The sequence below is a fragment of the Taudactylus pleione genome, unplaced genomic scaffold, assembly GCF_031769625.1.
Source record: "Taudactylus pleione unplaced genomic scaffold, aTauple2 ptg000105l, whole genome shotgun sequence".
In the NCBI taxonomy this organism is placed as follows: domain Eukaryota; kingdom Metazoa; phylum Chordata; class Amphibia; order Anura; family Myobatrachidae; genus Taudactylus; species Taudactylus pleione.
In genome coordinates this window covers 12097826-12113786 of record NW_028284507.1, presented here as the reverse complement: position 1 = coordinate 12113786, position 15961 = coordinate 12097826, and the positions used below count along the sequence as shown (strand labels likewise).

The window sequence follows — 15961 nt, the reverse complement described above, 5'->3', positions numbered from 1 at the left end:
TTTAGAATGATTACAAAAGACATATGGTGCATACACACGGTCAGACTTGCTAGATCAACGATTTGAACGATTTTACCAACGATCTCATGAATGATGAACGAATTTCTGACAGTATTTAAATGAATAAAATCATCCAAATCTGACTATAAACACAGTCGATTTCAGATATCGTTATCTGATATGCGGGCGTGCGCATCGTTTGTCGATGCATGTCAACGATATTTTTACAATCGTTATCGTTCATATCTTCCAGAAAATCTGACCATGTGTACCCTCCATAATGGTATACTTTGTGTGGGTACAGCATAAGAAAAATCAGTGATATTGATGTCGGAATGTGATGAGTGCAAATGTGAAAAAAATACCTCAGCACAAGGTGGAGAAAACCTTCAGCAGCGAAGGGGTTAATAAGATCTGGAGCAGTGGGAGTCATTTAGTGGAGCATAAAGCAGAGGTGAGGCAGCATAAAGCCGATAAAAAGGGGAACAAATAGTAAAGCAGAAAAAGTAGCTGGGAGCTGCACGGGTGAGAGGCTATGTACCACCTGTATTGTGTCCATCACTGCTATAGATGTCATGCAGCTGACATATCGGGGATGCAGGAAGTGCCACTGGCACCATCCTTGAGGTATTTTTTTTAACCAAACACCGTGGGTTTGATGCAGGATTGAACTAATGCCAGTTTTCTTTGCATCCATTGTGCCAATTTGAACCATATCTGCTTGCAAAGAGAATAGACGCTTATGTGCCAATGCAGACTTGTAAGTAAATGGCACTTGCACCCAGTGGCGCCAAGAAGGGAAGGGGTGAGGGTAATACCCAGGTCAGTGTTTGCAACCACTGCTCTGCCCACTACCACTGGTCATACCTGTATAGCAGTGCAGCCGCATATCGGGCAGTGAGAGAGTGTGAGTGCTTGGCTGCGGCTGCTATAGAGGTGCAGCCATCGGTAGTGGGCAGAGAGCAGAAGTGTTACAGGTGGGACAATCGCACTTCTCCCCTGGAGTTTTTCCCCTGTACTGTGTTAGTGTTGTGGGCCTGTATTTACAATGGGTGCAGTGTGCGCGGTGCACGCTGGCTCCTGAGGGGCCCATACCGCACACCCTGCACCCATATTGTTTATACTTACCTCTCCGCTGTCTTCAGAGTGCAGCTCTACAGTGCTGTGCTGGAGCTGCAGAGCAGCACAAATCACAGGGAAAATGGTGGCGACCATTTTCCCTGTGTCTCGCGCATACGTAGAAAAGTGGTCTCCGGGAATAAGGTGCAGGCGCCATTTTCCCGGAGACCCACGCATGTGTAGTAGATTCTAGCATTAAGCCAGAATCTATCGCGCTCTGTGCGCTGTCAGAGAGGAGGGGGCCAAACGGAGGCTGCACACGGGCCCCCTCCTCTCTTAAAACGCCCCTGGCGTGTAGCTAGAGTACAGTACTCTTCTGAGTCCTGCATACAGGGAAAGGAAGCCTGATTCAGACAGATCTCTTGCACCTAGCATGGGGCTGGCGCACGTACCGATACTAATGATGACGTTATTGCTGTAGATGGAAAAACAGTGGGCGGAGCAGCTTCCTGCTTGAAGCCACACTGATCTCCGCAATAGCATAAGGCAGTCAGTCTTGCTGCTGCGGCATTACTCAGGCACAGCCCCAGAAGTAGAAACATACTCATCAGCTCTCTGCCACAATGGTCGGGAGGCTACCGAAAATCAGGTGGTGTTCCCGGCTGCTTTACAATGCTGGAAATCTCTGCAATGTATAGTGGGTGGTGGGGCCATGATAATGCGATCACGTTACCACCATTACTGCTGCCATGGCCTCTGCAGCACTGTCCAGCCAGAAAGGTGGCATGTATGGGTAGAGGCAATGTATGTAGGGTAAATAGGAAAAATAATACGTAACGAAAATAAAGAAGGAGCTATTAAAGTTAAGGAACAAAATTAGCTGTAGGTACAGGAGAAAAGAGGATGGAAGATGCTACAGGGTGCAATAGACTTGGAGGAGGACATAACAGTTTGTTGTAAATATAGTTGAGTTCAATACCTTTATGGTTATATTTTTGGGACAAATGTTTCTTCAGGAGTAATGGTTAATTTAATAATCAAGTTTGTAGCTGAAAGTTGCATGATGTCACTCATAAACAACTCAACTTCATGATTACTGTTATAGTCCAATATGAACGAAGCATACTAATTGGGGTTATTTCACAGTAACACACATTACAGCACACAGCGCATGCGCATTATACCCACTTGCTCCCCCTAGCGTACAGTCCGGAAAGTGCACTGCACCGCTCAGCTCACATTCGGAATAATGACATCACTTCTCCCTGCTTCCTAGACTGTATTATCACAATGTAAGTCTTGGCTGCTACCGGACACCATGTCTATGCAGAGACGCCCAAACGCTTAATAGTTGAAATGGAAAAATAAACCAGAATAATTTGCAGTTGTTTTGTCGCTTTACCTACCCACAGCATCGCAACCTTATTCTCAGCCTAGAGCGTAGTAAAATAAACTCGCTTGCCGGTGCCCTCACACTGCCCTTAGCAAACATGGCCGCCGGGGCGCACCCGATGTCATAGTTATGCGGCGCGTGGATATATGGCTGTAGACTGATGTTGACATTGAATCTCTCCTGTGCATCTGAATAATGTTGGCAGCAGCTGCTCACCTGCTGACTAGGGCGAGGGTGAGTAGCTCATTGCGTTGCTCCCTGCTGAAGGTTGCTCTCACCTGAGACACAGTGATGTGGGGGTTGTATAGTAACTAGGGTCAGGCGGTGCTTTTGTTATTGCATAATTTGACAACATATAGCGGCAGAGAACATGACAGTTTTCAACATCATCCAGTAAGTCTATTACCCCTGCTCATAAGTGTGAGTGTTGTAAGTTGTTCTGATTTTCCAACTTATTTTCAAACGTAAATCATTTGGACAGTTTTATGTCACAGATGGCACATTCACTCACATGAAGGCAACGTCAGTCCTTCCTTTTGCATTACATCTTGTCTGCTCTAACTGTCAACAGATACACAAAATTACAATTGTGGATAACACTCCTTGTACATATGCATCAGTGCTCTCCCCAGAAAATGTTGCCAGCTGGGTGGCATTAAGAAGCAGGGGCGTATCTACCCATTGGCCAGGATGGCACTCGCCAGGGGTGCCGACCAAAGGGGGGCGCCATCCGGCAGTGCCACCAGTAGCCAAGGGGTGGACAAGTCCCCCGGCCCCACAAGTGTAGGGCAGACCGCAGTGATAGCGGTTAGCCCTACACAGTTTACAAATGCACATCCGCCAGCGGCGGCTGTGTGTTTGTAATAGCAGCCAGCTAATGAGAGTCAGACTCTCATTTGCTGCTGCGTCGTCCGCGGAGGGAGCCGGCTGGAGCTCACTAATGAGCTCCGTGTTCCGGCTCCCCCGCAGCATGTGATGGGAGAGACGTCATACGTCATGACGTCTCTCCCATGCTGGAAAAGAGTGGCCGGGACTCATAGCGGACAGCGGCGGTCGCGTCAGGAGCGGGGATCAGGTAAGTTGATTTTTTTTTGTTCTTTGTGTGTAAGCCTGGCACTACAGGGGGGGGGCACTGAAATAGGAGGTGGCCGCTACTGGAGGCACTTTATGGGGGGGTGCCTGCTACTGGGGGGCACTGTATAGGAGTGGCCACTACTGGGAGCACTGTATAGGAGTGGCCACTACTGGGAGCAATTTAGGGGGTGGGTGGCCACTACTGGGGGCACTGTATAGGGGGGTACTACTACTGGGGTCTACTACTGGGGAGCACTCTATGGGAGGACTACTACTGGGGGCACTGTATAGGGGTGGCCACTACTGGGGGCAATTAGGGGGTGGGTGGCCACTACTGGGGGCACTGTATAGGGGTGGTCAATACTGGGGGCAATTTTGGGGGGTGGCCACTATTGGGGGCACTGTATAGGGGGGTACTACTACTGGGGGGCACTGTATAGGGGGGTACTACTACTGGGGTCTACTACTGTGTGGCACTGTATAGGGGGGCTACTACTGGCTGCAATGCAGCATAGAGGGGATTACTATTGGGGGCACTGCATAAGGGGGGGGGGGGGGCACCAGTCCATTACATTGCCAGGGGCGCTTGGATCACTAAATACACCCCTGTTAAGAAGTAACCTGGTGGGGGGCAGTGTAATCTGACATGACACAGATATAGGGGTCTATTCATGTACAGTTAAGTATCCTGTTTAGCTGAAAACAGGGCACTACACTGCTTGGTGCTATTTATAGAGTAGGGTACCGTTGGAGAAGCTAATTACTTCTCCAGCGGGGCACCCGCTCCTGTATGTGTCGTAACATACATACATTTGTATGGTGAGTGCTATTTCTAAAGGAATGGAAAGCACAGCTTTCCGTTCCTCTACTTGGCACTGCATTCGCCATCTCAGGATGGCGTAAGCAGTGCTGCTGTTCAGGTCTAGCTCCAGGGGTCAGAGCACCCTGTGCCGGCTCTCTACAGTGCGCCCCAACATCGCACATGACCTAATTACCATAGGCCACACACCCTACGTGACTTTAATTGGAGGCGTGCCCGCATGGCACGCCGCCAAATAACGACAGGCTGGGGGGGCCTCACTAGCTGGGCTTCACCCAGCCCTCTCCCGTCACTGAATGGATGCCGCGTGCATGCGAGCAGCATCCATTCAGACTCCGGGGTCCGGCACCTCCGGGGTCCCCAACCTCCTGATTTGACCACCCACTTCGGCTCACAGGTGGAACAGCGGGACAGTACCGTCCCGCTGAAATCTGGATGTTGGGGTGGGGTGCGCCCTCTATGGGTGGCGCCCCTGTTCGACCACACTGGTTGAACACCCCTAGAGCCGGCCCTGCTGCTGTTAGGGGTGAAGAGCAGCCATCTTCCTGCGTTCTCTCTGTTGTCTCCACTTCCCTTCTCTGCCAGCAGCCAATCAGAGGTGCCCAGGGTATATGCATATTTCCGGGTCACCACCTGCTGGCTCGCGGCTGCCCCCACTGACCCAGTACCCCCCCCGATTCCTACAACTGGCTCCGCTGTTTTAAAGTGACCCGGGTCACCTCCATCCAAGCTGCCTGCTGCCCCTGCGCCCCCCTTCATTAATGCTGCCGCTGATGGCACCGTGCGCAGAACCACAGAGGAGGAAAAAACTCAGAAGACATTGAGAAGACCGGACCACCGAACGTGCATATACCGCTCCGCAAGACAGGTAAGTGTACATGAATTGCTACTTATCCAAACTATAGATCGCATCGAAGTGATACAATCTATAGTGATAAGTAGCAATTCTATACCGCATGTCTTAATGAATAGACCCCATAATTATTAAAGACTCTTGTAGATATTGCCTACTTGCTGGCTGGACACAGATATAATTGTGTCCTGCAGTGCAGGCTGAGAGAGCGAGTGAGGGGGGGTATCTTTATTACCATGCCAGTCACAGTAATGTAAGCGCAGTATGACTTTGATTTTGGTCGTCAGATCCCTGGAGCAGGATAGTGCCGGGTGACATGTAAAAAAAAAGCTGGACGGAGAGAACACTGGGCCTGATTCAGATTTGGGAATAGAGTAATACCGCTTTTCCACCAAAGCACAGTGTTCAGCCCGGGACACTGAATATGGGTTTCAAACTGCGTCACATCGGCTTGAACCCCATTTACACCGCAAGCTAAGATATTGCCGAGGCCTTCCTCTGCTGGCGCTTAGAGATTACATCAGCTCCAAGCGCCGGGAAATGTGGGTCTCCCTATGCTGTGAACAGGACCCAGGTCGGATGACCCCAGATACCCGTTTCCACTGAGCCTTACCCAGGTCTTACCTGCGTGAAACCCTGCTCAAGACCCGGGAAGGAATGCTGGGTCAGTTGACCCGGGATTTTTTCCTAGCAGCCTTTTTCACTGAGCCGCGACACGGGTTGACACGGCAGTAACCCGGGTTTTAGCGGCACTGAAAAAGGGGTATAAGATAGAGCAAGTGATTGTGTACCCGGACAAACCATGTTGCAATGCTAGGGGAGCAAATACATATATATTATTGCATGCAGGGTAAATACTGGCTGCTTTTGCATTTTGCCCACAAATGCTACACAGCTTTATTTTTACACTGCAATTTAGATGTCAGTTTGGACACACCCCTCCCAAATCTAAATCATTTTACATCTGCCCCACCTGCAGTGCAACATGGTTTTACCAAGATGCACAGTTACTTGCTCTTTCTTAAGGTGCCCACACATAGCAATTTTTTTTCCCGTTCTGGCCGATTCTGACAAATTGTAACGACAGATCGGGTAAAAAATTTCCAAATCGTGAGTCCCCACTCATGATCGCGATGCGATGCGAGCCCCCGCTGGTCGCACATCGCATCTTCAGATCTGCCGTGCAGTACGGCAGATCTGACAATCTAGGACACAATGCACTGTAAAAAAGTCTGGCTGCAGGAGATCGTATGAAGATTGGACAGCATATCGTGTGCTGATCGTGCGCTGAGCTGCGAGGGAGAATTTCAAGGGAAATCGGACACATCGTCGGATCATAAGTATATCCGTATGTGTGTGGGCACCATTACTGTATTCCCAAATCTGACTCGGGCCTTCTGAGTCATAAGATGTATGTAGCTGCTGTTTCCAGATATCACCCCAAAACAAAACAAAATAAAAGAACACTTTTTTTTATTCCCCCAACCAGATCTGTGCCCTCTGCAGTGTTAGAAGATCATTTGCATCCGTGACCGATGGGGAAGACAAGATTATGCAAGTGCTGAAAAACAAGTTTCCACTGGCCTCTTCTGTCCGGGTTGTTGATATTTCAGGTAATGCACAATTGTTGGTGCTAAATGTGAAGAGACTGCAGTTTACCTTCCTATAAAATCCACTGTATTCCTTTATTATACACCAAGGCATAGGCCTATTGTTTGTAATGAAACCCAAAGTGGGTGATGGGGAAGACAGATACCACTCAATCAATGTTTTCTTCTGCACATCTTACATTTTATGATTTGACAGCACAATAAGAACTTTTCTACTTCAGGGTCCATAGGGTATCCACAGGATACCTTGGGGTATAGGTGTGACGTCAGTCGCAGGGCACCAAAGAGTTAAGCTTTCAGCCTCCCAGGATGCACTAGGTCCCCCTCCTATACCCCGCCCCCAGGCCAAGGCACCTCAGTTTAGTTTGGTGCCCGGCCGGAGTCGGGTGCACCTGTTGGAGTGGGGGCTAGAAGAGCCCCTGAAGCTTATTCTTCATGCAGCTGTGGCTGCACAACTGGATGAACAGCATGGACAGTCAGTCCTGACGTCCATGCTGTCTTCCCTACACCCCGCCGGTACCAGAACGCCGGTACTGATCCGGGGATGCTGGTGGGCGTCTGGGGTCACAGCTAGCGGTGACCCCAGATGCTCCGGACCATGGCCGGATTCAAGGGGGACAGAGGTAAGCAGCGGGGTCCCGCGGTGGGTCCCCGCTGATCACATGGTCCTAAGTCCCCAGGCAGGGGGCTCCCTGGGGACTGGCTGCAGCGTGGAGCCAGGCGACCAACCTGCGCTTCCACTACCCCCTGGGACAGCGGACCGCAGCAGAGCGGTAGCGCTGCGGCGTCCCAGGGGTTAAATGCATGCCAGGGGAGCGCGCCTTCCCTGTCTCACAGCCGGCGCCTCCCCCGCTGCACACAGCCCTCTCTGCACTGTGCTGACTGGTCCTGTGTCAGCGCTCCTCCCCCAGGCCAGCTTCTCTCTGCTCCTCGGCGGCCATCTTCTCTGCAACGCATGGTGAACGCTGCTGGAAGTCTGGAAGGAAGCATCGTGGTCTGGGTCCCCCCGCATACCTCTCCTCCGCTGTGGCTCAGGTCTGTGTATGCAGCGCTGTGTCCTACCAGGCCCTGTGTCTGTGTAGTTGAGTGATCAGCGCTGTTAGTGCAGGAATTGTTATTTCTCTGCATTGTATGTGACTGTGCTAGCGCTGCCTGTAACTATTCTTTACTAAACTGTCAGCTTTATTACTGTCCCTGTTCTTTCTGCTAAAGCCCTTGCGGTGCGGTGCTGCAGGGTGGTCTCTCGCCTATTTAATACTTAATTGGTGAGAGAGGTCACATACGTGGTGCCATCATGTCTGAAAGTGATTTTCCCCTCCGGCTACAGTGTACCACGTGCAAAGTACCGTTAGCGGAGGGGGAGGGTAGCGCGGAGGGCCTTTGCCGGCAGTGTTGTCCATGGCGCGGCCTATTACGGTTACAGCACCGGTACAGGAGCCGCCCTGGGCTTGTTTCGCTCAGGCGTTAACAGCTTTAGTGGGCCAGTTAGCTCCGCAGCCCGCGTTTACTCCGATGGGTTTGTCCCAGCAGTCTGTGGTGTCGTCACCCATGCAGGGGTTCCCACGACAATTGGTGGTACCCCACAGTCTCCCTATTTCCCCGCTCCCGGGTTCTCAGGAGCCAGCGTGGGTTAACTCCCTGACGAGTTCTTTACAGCACTTGTCGGATGTATTGCAAGGGGAGTCTGTGATGCGGCCTCATAAAAGGCCGGTGGCGTCTCTGTCCGCTCCTTATGAGGATGACGAAGGGACGTCTGATGATGGGGAGATTCTGGATCCTTACGATCAGGAACCTTTCCATACTAAGGACGCTGATGCTAAGTCCAAAGTATATATTCCTGGACTTATTCGGGCGGTCCGCACAGCCTTGGTGATTGAGGACGAAGTTCCCCCAGCGGCTAAATCTAAGTATGCCTTTTTCAAAGATGTGAAGGGCGATGCCACAGTCTTTCCTCTTTCGGGTCAGTTGGTGGACCATTTAGAGGAGGCGTGGAAACAACCTGGCAAAAGATACCAGCCGCAGAGACGCCTGGCGGTGGCTTATCCGTTCGCGGATAATTATTTTGCTAAGTGTGAATCCCCTCCACAGGTGGATTCTCACGTGACCCGTCTTGTCCGTAGTGCCACATTGCCGATGCCATCCATGTCCTCCCTTAAGGATGCTACGGACCGCAAGGTAGAAATCTGCCTGAAGTCCGCTTATTCCCTTGCAGGGGGGGCAGCACGGCCGGCTATGGCCATTTGCTGGGTTGCCAGAGCGATGGAGCGCTGGGCGGATTCATTAGAGGCTTCTTTTGAATCCGACTGTCCGGCCGAACAAGCGGAGTTGATTGGCAATCTCCGTGATTCGGCCACCTACATCACCGAGGCGGCTCTAGACATTAGTACTCTGGTGTCTAGAATTTCTTCAGCAGCGGTAGCTGCTCGTCGCACCTTGTGGCTGCGATCCTGGAAGGCGGACGAAGATCCAAGAAAGGTCTGGAAGCGTTGCCGTTTACCGGAGAAGTTCTCTTCGGTCCGGATCTGGATAAGATTGTGGCCACGCTGGCGGCAGCCAAATCTGCTTGTCTCCCGTCGGCCGCTGCTCCTTCTGGTTCTGGACCATCGTCCTTTCGGTCATCTAGGGCCCAGGGCAGGCCCAAACCACAGTCGTTTCCTCGACAGGCTGGCCCTAAGAAATCGGGCAAGCCCCGGAAACAGGCATGGAGTACCAGACGTCCGGCCCCCAAGCCAGATGACAAGCCTGCGGCCTGACGGTCCGGGTCTCCCCTTGGGGGATCCCAGGGTGGGAGGCCGCCTGCTGCAGTTCTCCCGGTGTTGGTCGTTCACTACGACAGACACTTGGGTTCTGGAGGTGGTCTCTCACGGGTACGCCCTCTCCTTCCGGCACAGACCCCCGGCTCGATTCTTCACCACGGGTCTACCATCAGACCGGAACAAGGCTACGGAGCTGCGGAAGGTATTGCACACTATGCTCCAGGCTGGAGTTATAGTGCCTGTTCCATTCTCCCAGAGGGGCCAGGGTTTCTATTCAAATCTATTTTTGGTACAGAAACCCAATGGGTCATATCGTCCGATTCTCAACCTCAAAGCACTCAACAAGTCTTTGCGGGTCCCGAAGTTTCGGATGGAGACCCTACGGTCCATCATTCTGGCGCTGGAACCTGGGGACTACATGGTGTCATTGGACATACAGGACGCTTACCTGCATGTCCCTATTCTTTTGCGCCATCAAGAGTTCCTTCGGTTTGCAATCCGCAGCGACCATTTCCAGTTTCGGGCGTTACCTTTTGGCCTGGCGACAGCACCACGTGTTTTCACCAAGGTGATGGCGGTCATGGCGGCTTCTCTGCGGCTGCAAGGAGTCCGCATGTTGCCGTACTTGGACGACCTGTTATTGGTGACAGGATCTCCAGAGCTCCTGTTACACCACTTGGACCTGACCATTGCACTGCTGCAACGGCACGGCTGGCTAATCAACTGGCAGAAGTCCACTCTAATCCCGTCTCGGAGGATTCTGCATCTTGGAGCCTTATTGGACTCGGGACAGCAAAGGATCTTCGTGACGGAGGACAAGATCTCTGCTTTACAGTCAAGGGTGCGCAGTTGTCTGCACAGCCGCCGGGTGTCCTTACACTCGGCGATGAGGTTACTGGGCTCCATGGTGTCGGTGTTCGACATGGTGGAATACGCCCTGTTTCACTCCAGACCTCTGCAGCACCTGATCCTGTCCAAGTGGAACGGGCTGCCTCAGTCTCTGAAGTTCCAGACGATTGTGCTCACCCCGGAGGTTCGCCTGTCCCTTGCGTGGTGGTTAAAGACGACCCACCTCAACAAGGGACGTCCGTTCTGGGTTCCAAATTGGGTCCTGTTGACAACGGACGCCAGTCTTCGGGGCTGGGGAGCAGTTTCGGGTCCACACTTGTTCCAGGGCAGGTGGACGCCGACAGAAGCGGAGCTTCCAATAAATATCTTGGAACTCCGTGCGGTCTTCAATGCTCTCCTGCAGGCACAGCGGTTTCTCCAGGGTCACCCGGTGCAGGTCCAGTCGGACAATGCTACCACCGTGGCCTACATAAACAGGCAAGGAGGAACTCGCAGTCGGGCGGCTCTCGTAGAGGTCTCTCGGATCCTGGTTTGGGCGGAGCGCAATCTTCCGGCCATATCAGCGGTCTTCATCCCGGGAGTGCTAAATTGGCAGGCGGACTTTCTAAGTCGCCAGGACGTTCATCCAGGGGAATGGTCCCTGCACCCGGACGTTTTTCAACTACTGGTGGACAGGTGGGGTCTTCCAGAAATCGACCTCATGGCGTCCCGGCACAACAACAAGTTGCCGGTGTACGGGTCTCGCACAAGAGACGAAGGGGCGTCTCTGGTGGATGCTCTGTCCGTCCGGTGGACGTTCAGGTTCGCATACCTGTTCCCTCCGGTCTCCCTTCTTCCACGGGTAATCCGGAAATTCAAACAGGAAGGAGGGATGCTCCTGTTGATAGCTCCCGCGTGGCCCAGACGGCACTGGTTCTCAGACCTTCAGGGTCTGTCCGTGGACAGTCCTCTGAGGTTGCCGCTACGACCGGACATTCTGTCTCAGGGTCCTTGTCTTCACCCGGACCTGACTCTGCTGTCTTTGGCGGCGTGGCTGTTGAGACGGCCATGCTGAGGTCCCGGGGGTTTTCCAGCTCTGTGGTGCGTACCATGTTACGAGCTCGGAAACCGTCTTCCGCGAGGATATACCATCGCGTGTGGCATACGTTCTTCCAGTGGTGTCGACCGATAGGTTATGCACCGCGGGAGTTTCGTCTGTCTCGGATTCTCGCCTTCCTGCAAGCGGGACTAGATCATGGGCTTCGCCTTGCTTCTTTGAAGGTACAGGTTTCGGCCCTATCTGTCTGGTTTCACCGTAGGATTGCTACAATCCCGGATGTGCGCACCTTTATGCAAGGTGTTCTCCGTATTCAGCCGCCCTTTGTTCCACCTATGGCGCCTTGGGATTTGGCTGTGGTCCTGAGGGCTCTCCAAGGACCGCCGTTTGAACCACTGGGCTCAGTGGATATTAAATGGCTAACAGCTAAGACTGTTTTCCTTCTGGCCGTTGCTTCGGCCAGACGTGTTTCTGAGTTAGGGGCTCTTTCTTGTAGACCCCCTTTCTTGGTTTTTCATGGGAACAGGGCAGTGCTCCGCACTCGGCCCGAGTTTCTTCCCAAAGTTGTTTCCCAGTTTCATGTTAACGAGGAAATAGTTGTTCCGGCCTTTAACTCACCGGGTCTTTCCGTGGGTGAGGCCTCTTTGGATGTTGTGCGGGCCTTAAGGACTTATGTTGACCGCACTTCTTCGTTTAGGAAGTCGGACGCTTTGTTTGTCCTCTATGGCTTCCGTAAAAAGGGTTGGCCTGCTTCAAAGCAAACTTTGGCAGCCTGGATCCGTATGGCTATTTCTGAAGCTTATCTTCATGAAGGCCTACCGGTCCCTCCTTCTCTGAAGGCTCATTCCACTAGGTCTGTGGGTCCTTCGTGGGCAGCTCGACGTGGTGCCTCGGCAGTTCAGATCTGCAAGGCTGCTACGTGGTCTTCTGTCCATACCTTCGTGAGGTATTACAGGTTTGACACCTTCGCCTCTCAGGATGCTTCCTTCGGGCGGCGGATTCTCCTTTCTGCACAGGAGCGTCCCCACCCTTAAAGGATACTGCTTTGGGACATCCCCAAGGTATCCTGTGGATACCCTATGGACCCTGAAGTAGAAAATATGAGATATGGTAAGAACTTACCCTTGTTATCTCTATTTCTACGAAGTCCATAGGGTTCCACAGGACTCCCGCCCTGTCGCACCTGTGCTGCAGATGGGCTTTGCTCTGGTCACCGGTTTTCCGTCTCCATCTGGTGAGAATGTGATTCTTGTATGTGTCCAGATCTTTGTTCTCTCTCTTCCTTCTCCTCCTCCGGCCTATGGCTTGGTAACTAACTGAGGTGCCTTGGCCTGGGGGCGGGGTATAGGAGGGGGACCTAGTGCATCCTGGGAGGCTGAAAGCTTAACTCTTTGGTGCCCTGTGACTGACGTCACACCTATACCCCAAGGTATCCTGTGGAACCCTATGGACTTCGTAGAAATAGAGATAACAAGGGTAAGTTCTTACCATATCTCATATTTTCATTGCTTGTTCAATGTAGAACGCCTGTAAAATCATGAGACCATAACGATACAGTACCATAATGCTATGATTACAGTACCACACCAATACAGTACTGTAATGCTATGATTACTGTACCACACCAATACAGTACTGTAATTCTATGATTACAGTACCATACCAGTGCAGTACCATAATGCAATGATTACAGTAGCATAATACTATGGTTACAGTACTATAATGATACAGTACCATAATGCTATGATTACAGTACCATACCAGTGGAGTACCATAATGCTATGATTACAGTACCATACCAGTGGAGTACCATAATGCTATGATTACAGTACCATACCAATACAGTACCATAATGCTATGATTACAGTACCATACCAGTGCAGTACCATAATGCTATGATTACAGTACTATAATGATACAGTACCATAATGCTATGATCACAGTACCAATACAGTACCATAATGCTATGATTACAGTACCATAACGCTTGTGGTTACAGTACCATTCACTCCCATCAGTTTTAACCTGTTGTTGAATGAAAACTTTTTTTTAATCAGAAGCTATCAGATTATCAATCAATGTGGACATCTACATGCCATTACATTGGGTCAGTTGTTACCCACTCACATTCTCCATTCTTTATTAATTTGATTTAAGGAGCTATACAGGTCTTCTCTCTGTATCCCATTATCTACAGGAATTCTGCATAGTGTAAGTGTGTCACATCCGGTGTGGGATTGGCTACTGTCTAGTAATGGTTGGAGTAATTAATGTTGTCAGTCCCCAATTGAATGCTTTTCAGAAGCTGAACATTGAGCATTGTGTAAAAGGAGCCTATGTTTTACAGGTGGCTGTGGGGCAATGTATGAAATCCACATTGAGTCTGAAGAGTTCCGAGAAAAACGCATAGTACAGCAGCATCAAATGATTAATGATGTGAGTATAAGTGTTATATGCTTAATATAGGACTTTCTGACTACTGCAGTTTTGTTTAAAAGGTTTATTAACACATATGCCAGTGGTTCCCAAACTGGGTACTACGGGGCACGTGCAAGGGTGTCACAGGTTGTTTATGGTCATTGTGCTAGGCAGATCAAGTACTGATGGAACTATGTGGACAAACAGAAGAGCAGCCCTGACCACCACCACAGAACTGAGCCCATGGATGACATCTGCTTCATTTAATAACTTTTGGGAATTTCTCAATAAGAAACTTTTGGCCTAGGGCTGCCGTAAAAAAATAAATAAAAATAATGCTGATACTATAGGGCACTGCCAATCGAGAAAGTTTGGACACCACTGACCTATGCAATACAAAGGACAGTGTGGCTGCGCTTGGCTCCTCTAGAAAACTCTGTATTTCATTTCCGTTTTGCAAAGAAACTCCATTGTCTGATAGTTTTGCAGCACATTAAAAATTTATTTTGTCTAGCGCAGACATAGTTGTTTCCCTGGGGGAAATGTATCAAATCTTGGAGAGAGATGAATTGGAGACATTGCTTACAGCAACCAATTAGCTTCTAACTGTCATTTTTGTAACACAGCCTGTAAAATGACAGACCTGATTGGTTGCTACTTTTATCTCTCCAAGATTTAATAAATCTCCCCCTACATGTCTTTGCACTTATTGAATACTTACTCTGTACACTGAATCTCATAGATCTTGTAAATTTGTCTCAAATTCTATTGGTGACCCTTTGAAGTTGGTGACGCTCATTTACAGCTTGATCATTTAATACAGTTTGTTTTAAGGTTGTAACAGAATCACTGGTCTGTGTATTAAGACTTGGAGCGAGATACAGTACCAACCTCAGCGCCTAACTGTCATTTTACAGGCTTTGTTAGAATGATGACCGTTAGGAGCTGATTGGTTGGTACTTTATCTCCAAGGGTTAGTACATAGACCCCCCAGCTCATTTGACAGTGTGAGTAGGGCCCTCTTACCCTTATGTATGTCATGTATGTATGTATGTATGTATGTATGTATGTATGTATGTCTTTTACAACCCAGTATAATGTTAATGTTGATTCAAATTGTAAAGCGTAACGGAATTTGCTGCGCTATATAAGAAACTGTTAATAAATAAATAATAGTACAGAAATACAATAGTTCGTTCTAGGGGAATCTGCCTATATCACCATTTGCTTTCTGAATGGCTTTTGAGCAATAAGTAATAACCACTTGGCTGCATAATAACTACACTGTCCTACGTTTCATATGCCTCTTTATTAGTATAGAATAGGTATGTGTGGAATGTTTAAAATATGGCTTTGCATGTTCATTTTAGATTTTGTGGCCCTTTAAACCCGATTTTATATGTTTTGTGGTATTATGTTCTTTCTCCCTATTCTCTTCTAGGCTCTACAACAAGAGATTAAATCAATGCACGGGCTGAGAATATTTACGTCTGTCCCAAAACCCTGAAAGTGAGAGACACTGAGTGTGTAACAACCACTGGGAAGCGCTGTATAACCCTTCTATAGGGCTGTATCACGAGAGCGTGGTCACAAAGGCCGGCACAATATTGCACAGAAAGATATGGAAATATATTTATGTGAAGCTACGGCTATTGCACATCATAGTTTTATTACCTAGCATATGCTGTTAATATCCTAACACAGTGACTATAATACAGCCTGCTCACCTTTTATCTAGGATATTTCTATCTGTAGATTCTAGAGCAGGTGCTGCAGAGAAACGCACAAATAAAATATATTGAAACAATATATATATATATCGAGGTTCTTTGTACGTTAATGAAAACTAATCTAAGACACCATACACAATAACAAGCATGATGTACAAAATAAGGCAGAAATTCTATGTACCTTTGGTTTTTATTGCCGTTGTCTGGTTTCCAGTTTCGTGTCCTGAAGCCCTCCATTCCTCCTTTACAGTGCTGACCCCTGTTCTCCTAACGGTCTGCCCCCATTACTGTTACCCTTTACATAGTCTCTTGTCTTGTTGCTAGTTATTACAGAAATGCAGCTTATTAGGCTGGTTGGAAATG

At 49.6% G+C, this 15961-nt stretch overlaps 1 protein-coding gene across 1 annotated transcript; it reads left to right on the top strand.

Moving 5' to 3' along the window:
* The first annotated feature begins 2552 nt into the window (after nucleotides 1-2552).
* Nucleotides 2553-15677, top strand: BOLA3 (bolA family member 3). The gene is made up of 4 exons (XM_088470892.1): nucleotides 2553-2686; nucleotides 6689-6812; nucleotides 13798-13886; nucleotides 15310-15677. The coding sequence occupies exons 1-4, from the start codon at nucleotides 2648-2650 to the stop codon at nucleotides 15373-15375; spliced, it is 318 nt and encodes a 105-aa protein (XP_088327018.1). The 5' UTR covers nucleotides 2553-2647; the 3' UTR covers nucleotides 15376-15677.
* Nucleotides 15678-15961: the final 284 nt, after the last annotated feature.

Excerpts from the sequence above, each read along its gene's own strand:
- BOLA3 (XM_088470892.1), top strand. The coding sequence starts at position 2,648 with ATGTTGGCAGCAGCTGCTCACCTGCTGACTAGGGCGAGG. Across the intron at positions 2,687-6,688 it reads ACCTGCTGACTAGGGCGAGG|ATCTGTGCCCTCTGCAGTGT; the intron begins GTGAGTAGCTCA and ends TCCCCCAACCAG. Across the intron at positions 6,813-13,797 it reads CCGGGTTGTTGATATTTCAG|GTGGCTGTGGGGCAATGTAT; the intron begins GTAATGCACAAT and ends TATGTTTTACAG.